This window comes from Suricata suricatta, chromosome 8 (assembly GCF_006229205.1).
Source record: "Suricata suricatta isolate VVHF042 chromosome 8, meerkat_22Aug2017_6uvM2_HiC, whole genome shotgun sequence".
NCBI lineage: Eukaryota > Metazoa > Chordata > Mammalia > Carnivora > Herpestidae > Suricata > Suricata suricatta.
This window is the reverse complement of record NC_043707.1, coordinates 106,074,955-106,085,716: the sequence shown is the minus strand read 5'-3', so window position 1 is coordinate 106,085,716 and position 10,762 is coordinate 106,074,955. Positions and strand designations below refer to the sequence as shown.

Sequence of the window (10,762 nt, the reverse complement as noted above, 5' to 3'; positions counted from 1 at the left end):
TTTGGCTTTGGCGTGATTAAGGGGATATTTCTTAACAAATCCTCTTTAGGCACGAATACCAGCTCCCCCTGTCTCCTGCCTGTGGACGGTAGTATATGCCAATCCGAGCGTGTGTTCGCGACTACGACGAGTCTGCCGCACTTCCGGCCAGATCGCCGGATATCCGCTGAGTGACCCTTACAAGTCCTTCTTGATTCTGAAGTGGAATAGGTGCCGCTGTTGCTCCTGGTGTTGAATTCAGAACCGTAGCGAAACATGGGGCTGGAGGACGAGCAAAAGATGCTGACTGACTCCGGAGATCCCAAAGAGGTAAGGCAAGGCGGCCCAGTCGGCCCTCTTCACTGCCTTGAGGTTCAAGACCAAGCCCGCCAAAATACACGCGGGGCCCTGTTCGCCTTGGATTCGCCCCTAGGGGTTTGCACGGTCTGGATTACTGGTTCCCTCGACCCATCCCTGAATTCGTTGATTCATCTTGGCACGTAAATGACTAGGTTTTCTCTGGGACTTGGTTTCCCCGTTCTGTGAATGCGGTGACAGTTTAACGAGAGTGAAAATGCTGTGAGTCCTAAACTATAGGATCTGTATTCTTCGTAAATCAGGTGTTCTGAGATCCTGGTTTGACAGGTGCAGGAAGCAAGCAGACCAACCCTAGTGCTTCCCTCCACTCGGAGGGATGTGGCTCAGGAATCCGGCCACATCTTCTCTTGAGGTTCCGGAGATCTGGCCTTATACCCGTTTCTGTAAAGAAGTGATTTCTTTTTCTCTGGTGGGGGTGGCAGGTATATTTGGGGACCGTGTAGGGATATGCAATATAATTGTGAGAATGGAAGAGGGAGCTCTTTCCCTAAGGAGGAAATCCAATATAATAATAATGTATTGACTGCTTACTTTTCCAAGTTCGTTATATGTACTAATTCATTTAAGCCGCACCAGAGCCCTATGAGATGAGTATTAGGTACTATTACTGTTGTCATTTTACAGATGAGGAAACTAGCATAGAGGGGTTAAATATCTTTTCTCAGGACCGCACCTAAGAAATCATGGAGCGAGGAATTGAACCCATGCGGTATGGTTCTGGAGCCAAGACTTAGCAGCAGTGCTACACAGCTTTAGAGAAGTCACCTGACTTTGGTTTCCAATCACATTTCCTATCCTTTGTACTGTGGTCACTTCTGGGCAGCTGTTCTGGTTTATGGGTTCAGAGTAGTTGGAAACTAGTTGATTCCATGATTTTTCCTAGTCTTATTTTCAGAAAGAGGACTAGAATGAAATGGAGCCAGCCTCAGGAAGTTCAGCAGAAGTATACCAGAAAGTTCAGTAGGGCTCACCACAGCAGCAGATGAGAAAAAGACAGTAGTCAGTTTTTTAAAATCTAGAACACTGAGGTCTTTTGTAAAGAACCTATACATTTTGGACATTAAATCTTTTTATTTAGTGTGACCTTGGTTTTTGTCATTGACTGGAAATTTTACATGAAGTAGTCCATTTTCAGACTTGTATTTGGATTTGTTTTTCCAAAACATGCAGTGATACTTTTGACACAAAATTATCAAAATGATCAATGTAGTAGCTTTCCCATAGGGAAAAGATACAAAGATTTTGCTTCTAGGATACAAATTTCAGGTTTTAACTTGGGCAGGTTAGGATTTCAATTTTGGGGGGATAATTTTTTTTTATTTTTTTGTTTTTGTTTTGAGAGAGAGCGAGTGAGCTGGGCAGGGGCAGAGAAAGAGGAAGAAAGAAAATCGCAAGCAGGCTCTGTACTGTCAGCACAGAGCCTGTCATGAGGCTCAGTCAGGAACAGTGAGGTCACGACCTAAGCTGAAACCAAGAGTTGGACACTCAACCTACTGAGTCACCCAGGTGCCCCTGAAATATTTTTTCAGTATGAGGTTTTTTTGTTTGTTTGTTTTAAAGAGCAAGATTAAGAAACCTTAATGAAAACCTGGAATTTGACATCCTAAAAATCATCTTTATGTTTAGGAGAGACCTTTGCTAATTGTGAGAATAAATAGCCGGGGTTGAACCTGCCTTACCTGTCCCAGCTTTCATGAGGATGAAGTAGATTGTGTTGGAAGTTTGAAAACATAATGAGGGATTGCGGAGCTAGTTTTTTCTCCCTCCCCGCCCCTCGCCCTATATATACTTTTTCTTTCCCTTCCCCAAATGTGGACATGTGCGTGCACAGGAAGGCAAACACCTTACTTTTGACAGGTTGAGACACTGATCAGACTCTGCCTTGCCTGAGATTTAGGCCTATGCTGATGCTCTCACAGGGAATCTTTTACACTCTTCTCCTTAGAAGAAAGGACACTAAGTTTGAGGTTTACTTCTGAATCAGAAGTGAATAGGTAGGGTATGGTTCCAAGTTTGTGAATGGACTACCCTAGACTTTTGATGCACTGAACACTGAGAGTTTACTTAGAGTCCTGAGGGTTCAGCAAGCCAAATGCAGTAACTGGAAAGCACTGGCTAAAGAATAGTTTAGGTTTGCCCATTTTCATATTCCCAGTTCAAGTTCAGTGTCTAGAAAAAAGTCAGTTTTTCTCCTAATTTCATTTGGGATGTAAGGACGAAATTAAGCTATTTCTGGTAATAGTAGGACCTACCAGAATTTCAAACAAAATACCTTAAGTTATATATGTTCCATGTGAACATCAGCTTGAATCTATAGCAGAAAATGTCTAATTAGGGGTGCCTGACTAGTTCAGTCTGTAGAGCGTGTGAATTTTTTTTATCTTCGGGTGGTGAGTTCAAGCCCCACTGGGTGTCGAGCTCTCTTAAAAAAAATGTCTAATTAGTGTTTGTTATTTTAAACTGGGACCCCTTACAGGGGCTGTTGTGATTAAATAAATTACAGATAAATACTTTGTAAACTTTAGAGTGTCCTACACATTTTAGGTTGTTGCTAATGAAAGTGAGATAGTGTGTCCTTGTTGCAGTGTACTCACGGTTTGTTTTAATTAGGTACGTTTTAATTAGGTACGGTAAGGTTACAGGCATGGAGACAATGTTTTTGAAAGAAGAGTTCATTACATACGGGTTCCAAGAGAAGGAGGGAAGGCCACACCACCCTGGGCCACATGTGAAAATGCCTGGACCAGCTGAGAGAGCAAGGGAAACCAGACTCTTGGTTTCTGAGGGAAAGAATGAGTGAGGCAGGATAGGCAAGCTCTGGCAAGTTTAGGATTGGGTAGTTTGAATAATTTCTGTGGGTTCTGGGCTATCGAGGTGGTCTCCAGTTGTTTGGTACTTGGCCCTAATAATGGTTTAGTGTAGGAGAGTTAGATAAAGGAGGTGGTTGGTGATAAGGGTTTGGGATTGGTTGGTTTACATATGGAAGATTGTGTTCCCGGGCAAGTTGTTGCCCAGCTCTAGAAAATAGCCAGCCCTAGCTGGGGCTTTCTCTCCTGGATTAACAAATGTCCTAAAATGTCAAAGCATCATAAAATACAGAAAATTTTAAAAAGAACCACGATGACTACAATGCTGATCTTCAGTAATTACAACATCAGTATGATTGGGAATATATATTTTCTAAATTCCTGCTGACATTAATTTTGTTTTCCTTTTTTAGGAGGAAGAGGAGGAGGAGGAATTAGTGGTAAGAGCCGTCTCAGATTTGGGACCATCTCAGTAAAAGGAAGTTTGAGCTTCGTGAAACTCTTAAGGGCATTTTAAGGAGTCTTTACTTGACACCTTGGAAAACAATGGAATTGGGAAAGACATTTAATACTTCCTTCCTGTGCTGTGGAGTGTTTGGGGGTGTGGGCCTGGGAAGCTGAGTCTTTTCTGGGTTTGAGGCTTCTTTGATCATGGTGTCAGGGAGCAGAGCAGCATCTTGAGGACCTGATACTTAATTATCTGCTATTAGTGGTTTAATAAAGAATTCGGGAAGGAACCTTTCTTATAAAGTCCTTCTCCATGTTAACATTGCCTTTCTAGCTGGACAGCTGAGGTGCATAGGCCTGGCTATCAGATGAGGAGAATTCAAATTCACAGACATTACATATCCCAGAATGCTGTGTTAACAAGTAAGGCCTCCTGTAGATCTACTTCAAGGTTTGGCTAGGTTTCCTTTACCACCTTGTTTTTCAGATAGGACTGAGGCTTTCAGTGCATACTGGCAACCTTGGAAGGCAGGAATGTGAAACTTTCCCCTACTACTTAGCATCAGAATTGAATGGGAGACCCCATTCTGCCATTTCTGGCGGCAGTGTGGCTCTGCCAGCTGGCCTTCTGCACGGTAATTGAGAGGCAGCACCTTGGTTTGGTGGTTGTATTAATCAAAGCAGATGGTTTGTGGGTGTCCTCCTATAACCCCATTTTGGCTGTTTTCTATGTTTCTCCTTCAGGATCCCCTAACAACAGTGAGAGAGCAATGCGAGCAGCTGGAGAAATGTGTAAAGGCTCGGGAGCGGCTAGAGCTCTGTGACCAGCGTGTATCCTCCAGGTCACAGACAGAGGAGGACTGCACAGAGGAGCTCTTTGACTTCCTGCATGCAAGGGACCATTGTGTAAGTCAGCCTAAAGTCAGGAAGGTGAAAACTTAGAGTGGCCAGGCGGACTTGGTGCTGACAGCCTTTCCATCCTAGGATAGATCCATCGATAAGCATTTATATATTGGCCCAGTATATGTCTGGTCCAGTTCTGAGCACTTTACGTAAATAGTCTTATCTAATTCTACTATTTTCACTGGAAATAAGGGGTTGTCATTTCCATTTGATAGATGAGAAACTGAGGGTTAAAGAAGAGAAATGATGTCCCAACTTGAACTGGGAATCCAGAGGGAAAGTTGGATATTTTACCTTTAAGTAACAGGCTATTTTGAAATAATATCCTTGGGACACCTGGGTAACTCAATCAGTTAAGTGTTCCAACTTTGGCTCAGGTAATGATCTCATGGTTTGTGAGTTTGAGCCCCACATCGGGCTATCTGCTGTTGGCACAGAGCCTACTTCCGATTCTCTGTCCCTTTCTCTCTTTGCCCCTCCCCCACCCGTGCACGTGCTTTAAAAAAGCATTTAAACATTTAAAAAATAATAATTTATATCCTTCAAAATCTCTTCTACATAGCAGTTTGTCCAAAATGTTTTCTTTCTTTTTATTTGTTTATTTTTAAGTTTATTTATTTTCAGAGAGAGAGAGAAAGGGGAAGGGCAGAGAGAGAGGTAAACAGAGAATCTCAGGCAGGCTCTGCACTCTGTGCTGAACTTGATGCGAGGCATGAGATCATGATTTGAGCCAAAATCAAGAATCAGGCACACTCAACAGACTGAGCTTTCTAGGTGCCCCCCCCCCTTTTAAAGTAAATTTGTATTTGACTCTTTTACATATAAGAGTAAGGTATTTTAAATAAATTACAGAGTAGGCAGAAGTTTAATATGATTGGTTATATTAAAACTGATTGGTTAATAAGCATATAAAAAGGTGCTTAACACCTTTAACCCTCAGAGAAATACAGATCAAAACCATAATGAGATACCAGTTCATACCTACTCAGACGCTATAATCAAAAAGATAGGAAGAAATGGGTGAAGGGGTCAAAAAGGAAAAAATAAATGACATTTTCCCCCTTGAAAAAAGTTAATGATCTCCATTCAACCAAGTTTATTTATGCTTCAACAATCCCAATATATGTGTTTTAATTCTGTCATATATAGTGGAAATACACAAATGCACACATGTACCGCATTAAACAATTATGACAATCAAGGAAGGTATTGTATAAAGATAGAAAAATCTAACTGAAATCCTACTGCGAGAGATAACCATGTTTTCTTATATATACTATCATTTTTAAATAAAAATCGAATCATAGATACATTTACATATAAAATGAATAGAGGTATTATATTCCTTTTTCAACATAATTTTAGTGGAAAGAAGGAAAATTTACATACAAAATATGCATCTAGAACTCTCCATATCATTAAAAAAAAACAGATCAGTGTTGGTGAAATGTGGAGAAATTGGAAACCTCATATACTACTAATGGGGATGTAGATTGGTATAGCCAAATAGATAGTCTGGCAGTTCTTCAGAAAGTTAGTTAACATATGACTGACTCAGTAATTCTACTCCTGTATTTACAGAAGCATTCATAATAGGCAGAAAGTAGAAACAACATAAATATGCATCAATTGGTACATGGTTAAATAAAATGTAATATATCTGCATAATGGGATATTATTTGGCAATAAAATCGTGTACTTAAAAAATTAAATTCTACCATATGATCCAGCAGTTCCACTTCTGATTAATAGCTAAAAGGTGGATGCAACCCAAATGTCCATTGTAGTATATACATATAATGAAATGTTGTTCAGTCTTAAAAAGGAAAGAAACTGACAAACTACCACATGTATGAGCCTTGAAGACATGCTAAGTAAAATAAACCTATCACAAAAAGACAAATCACAAATTATTCCATTTACGAGGTACCTAGAATAGTCAAATTCATAGAAAGTAGAATGGTGGTTGTCAGTTTGGGAAGTTAAAAAAGATTCTGGAGATTAATAATTGCTAGACAGTAAATTACTTAACGCCACAGAAATGTAGAGTTAAAAATCGTTAAAATGGGGGTGCTTGGCTGGCTCAGTGGAGTGTGCAACTCTTGATCTCGGGGTTGTGATTTCAAGCCCCATGTTTGTCAGAGAGCTTACTTTTTAAAAAATAGTTAAAATGGTAAATTTTATGTTATATAAATGCTTTTATGAGCCAAGCACTGGGTTGAGATCTAGGGATGAGATAGGCATGGTCCTTTCCTTCACTGAATTGAGCCAGCATAGAACACAAGTAGAGTAACAAACTCTTGAGTGTAGCCTTCTCAGGATGGCCTTTACTGACCCTCCTGTTTAAAGCTGCTAGCCCTCTCTTTTATTTTCCTCAGAGGATTCATCACTGTCAGAAGTTAACCTTATGTGTATTGTATAATTCTGTCATTCTGTAAGTTTCTTAAGAGACAGAGGTATTACCTGGTTTACCATTGTAGCTTACTCAGCACCTAGAACAATACCTGGTGTATAGCAGACATTGTGTAAATATTTGTTGAGTTAGTAAACACTGTGATATGGGAGGTATAAGTGTCTGTGGGGAAGACAGGAGAGACACATTTGTGTGGGGATAGGAGTTTGTTTAGAGAAGGCCTACAAGAAAAGACATGTAAACTTAAGTTCTAAAGGAAAAATAAAGGATGAAAAAAGTGGGAAAGAATTCCAGGTAGAAGGGAGATAGTATTCAAGTAACTAGGGCTCAAGAAGGGTAAGGGTGTATGGAATACTGTGGAGAGGCAAGAGGCAGTACTGTTCCGGGTCATGAAGGACCTTGTAAGCCATGATATTAAAGCTGCCAGTTGATGATAACATTTTCTTTCCCCCTATAGGTGGCCCACAAACTCTTTAACAGCTTGAAATAAATGTGCAGACTTCACCCCAGCCTTCATCACCTGGGCATCAGGATATTTCCTTATGATTTTGACCATGCCATTTGTTTATTTGTGTAACTGTGAGTTAATGTGAACCTCATGGATTTTAGCTAGGCAGGTAGCTTCTATGTGATTAGCAATGATTCCTCTTAATAAAGGCCACTGATCTGCAGACCTGCCTCTGTCCTTTATTTATTTATTTATTTAATTTGAAAATTTCAAACATAAGACTAGGTAGAACAATAACCAACTCCTGTGTACTCATCACCTAGCAAGTATGCATCTCTTAATGATACAAAATTTACCTTGATGCCATTAATTAACACAGTTAAAATGAACAAGGATGGCTTAATTTCATTGAATGCCAAATCCATATGAAAGTTTCTCTTCTCTCAAAAGCATCTTTTGACAGTTTTTGGTCTTAATGTCCAGCAAGTTGCTTTTTAAAAATAGACATATTTTTGGGGTACCTGGGTGGCTTAGTTAGGCATCCAATTCTTGATCTCAACTGTGGTCTTGATCTCAGGATTGTGAGTTCAAGGCCTGCATTGGGCTTCACACGGAACATGGAGCCTACTTAGAAACAACATACAGGGGCGCCTGGGTGGCTCAGTCAGTTGGGTGGCGGACTCATGTCATGATCTCACAGTTCGTGGGTTGAAGCCCCGCGTTGGGCTCTGTGCTGACAACTTGGAGCCTGCTTCAGATTCTGTGTCTCCCTCTCTCTTTGCCCCTCCCCCACTCACATTCTGTGTCTATCAAAAATATAAATAAATGTTAAAATTTTTTTTAAAAAGAACATACATATATACATATTTAGGAAAGGAGTGAGGAGATAATAGGTTTGTGAGGGGAGGGGTACTGGATTCTAAGAAGAGCACCTGGGTAGTAGGCAATGGAAGATTGGTTACATACATATGGGGGGAAGACATCTAGTAAGTATATTGAAGGTAATAAGTACTAGCAGAAAATGGAGTTACAAATAGGAAAAAATCAGAAGGGAACTGAGCAGTGTTGAGGTATTTATGATCTAAATAAATACAGATTTCAATGTAAGTAAATACAGATGCCTGTGTCTATATATGTAGGGAATATATATTTCTTTAGCTCAGCCCACAAAGAGGGCTTCATTTTCTGATGAAAGGAACCAGGGTTCTTCGGAGGAATGGGTGACTCCAGAGCTGGGAAAGTACAAGATAACCCTGGGACATTTTGTTGTTTGTTCCAGAAAGAAGGGAATGCTCAAAGAATGATCGGGACATGTCAGAAGTACACAAAAACAACTAGCCAAATCTGGAACAATTCAAGCATCAAAATATATGATAGTACTGGACTGCAACTCATTGAATAAAATAATGAATCCATACTAATATAAATAAATCAATTAAAGGTTTGGTGAAAGGGGCATTTGGGTGGCTCAGACAGTTAAGTGACTTTGGCTCAGGCCATGAGCCAAACAGCCTGCCTGGGATTCTCTGCCCTTCCCTGATTTGCATGTGTGTGCTCTTTCAAAATGAACAACAACAAAAAAAAGGTGAGGAAGGTGATACCTATTACAAAAGGAGAATGTATATACAGTAGCTTAAATGAAAGCTGGCATCCCCACTAAGGAGACGCATGGCTATAGGCAGCAGTGAAAAGAACACAGCATCACTGTGATTCCTCCAAAAAAAAAAAAACTGAATCTAACCAGATAAAAGAACTGAGGGACATTGTATAAAACTGGACATCACATGAAGTAATCCTCACTTGTGTCAAGGAAAAGACTAAAAAAAAAAGTCAACGAAAGACTGAAGAAAGAACTACTCCAGATAGAAGGAGACTAAAGAGACAACTGAATGCAACATGTGATTCCAAACTGGATCCTTTTGTTATTAAGGACATTATTGGGGCAATATGACTTAGATGGAGTCTGAACATTAGATGGCAATGACCTATCAATGTAAAAGTTTGAAATTATGAAAAAAACTTCAGTAAGTTCCAAATGTGCAGAAGAGACTTAAGAGCTAGTGTTGTGAGTGGTCCACAAGCCCATGTCTAGTTTTAGAGTTTGGCCTATTTTCCCATAAAAACAGTACTCCCCTCCACAGTACTGCTAGTTACTTATCTTACTCAGGATAGGGAAAACATTGTTCCAACTAGGGAGACAGACTAGGTCAGCAATGTCCAACAGAACATTCTGCAATGATGGCGAAGTTCTATACTGTATTGTCCAGCATGGTAGCTGCTAGCCACACATGGCTACTGAACACTTGAAATGTGGTTGAGGTATTGAGATCTTAAAATTTATTTAATTATTATTTTTTAAATTTCTTTTTAATATTTATTTTTGAGAGAGAGAGCAGGAGCAGAGGAAGAACTGAGAGGGAGACACAGAATCCAAAGCAGGCTCCAGGCTCTGAGCTAGCTGTCAGCCCAGAGCCCGATGCGGGGCTCGAATCCGCGAACCGTGAGATCATGACCTGAGCTGAAATCAGACACTTAACCAGCTAAGCCACCTAGTTGCCCCCAAATTTACTTAGTTATAATTAAATTTGAATTAATTTATGTTCAAATTGCCACATGTGGCTAGTGGGTACCATATTGAACAGCAGAAGTCTAGGCGTTGCAAATTGCACCACCTGAATGCTGAGGGAAGCAGGCACTGTAGACATTGGAAAACTGCTGCTCCAACTATAAGCTGTTGCTGTGAGGGAATACGCATCCAGTGTTGCCAGACCACTTGGTAAGGAGCCAGAAATCCAAGTTTTATGTTAACTCTCCCAATTTTTATTTTTATTTATTTTTTCCCACCCCATTCTCCCAATTTTTAAAAGTAGACAAATAAGTTTTTAAAAGCATTAGGCCAAATGAAACACATCTGTGAGCTGGCTTTGGCTCACTAGTTTGCAACCTCTGGTTGCATATGAAAAAGACTATATGCAAATAGTTATATATGGATAGAAAGTGGACTGTGGCAAAAATGAGTACCTTGTGCTTCAGAAGTAATTGATATTCAGTATACCCAGCAAGATTGCAGAAAGCTTCATAGATGAAAATATGGCAGTGGAGCTTCTGAGAATCTGAAGGATTATGTTTGCAAAAGTGGGGCAAAGGGCCACTTGAACCAAGAAGCTCTTGCAATATGTTATCCTAGCTACAGGGATGGCCAGCATTTCCCAGCCATTTCTGACTTAGAAATCATATCATGGGGATATATAATCTCACAAATACCTTTAAAAATGGTGGGATTGCATTTGTTGTATGTAATCTGATATTTTCAAACAGCTCATTAAAATTACAAACACAGCAAAGCTGAAATTTTACAGGGGACATTTCTTTTTTTTTAATTTTCTT

The 10,762-nt window shown here is 40.0% G+C and overlaps 1 protein-coding gene across 2 annotated transcripts; it reads left to right on the top strand.

Moving 5' to 3' along the window:
- Positions 1 to 128: 128 nt before the first annotated feature.
- On the top strand, positions 129 to 7,598 carry LOC115298325 (cytochrome b-c1 complex subunit 6, mitochondrial). 2 transcript variants are annotated; one of them, XM_029946977.1, is made up of 5 exons: positions 129 to 309; positions 3,578 to 3,604; positions 4,099 to 4,246; positions 4,356 to 4,517; positions 7,385 to 7,598. In XM_029946977.1, exons 3-5 carry the CDS (start codon positions 4,184 to 4,186, stop codon positions 7,415 to 7,417), a joined length of 258 nt encoding a protein of 85 aa, XP_029802837.1. In that variant the 5' UTR covers positions 129 to 309; positions 3,578 to 3,604; positions 4,099 to 4,183; the 3' UTR covers positions 7,418 to 7,598. The 2 variants fall into 2 exon arrangements, with proteins under 2 accessions (XP_029802837.1, XP_029802836.1); XM_029946976.1 differs by lacking the exon at positions 4,099 to 4,246 and having other exon boundaries at positions 147 to 309.
- Positions 7,599 to 10,762: the final 3,164 nt, after the last annotated feature.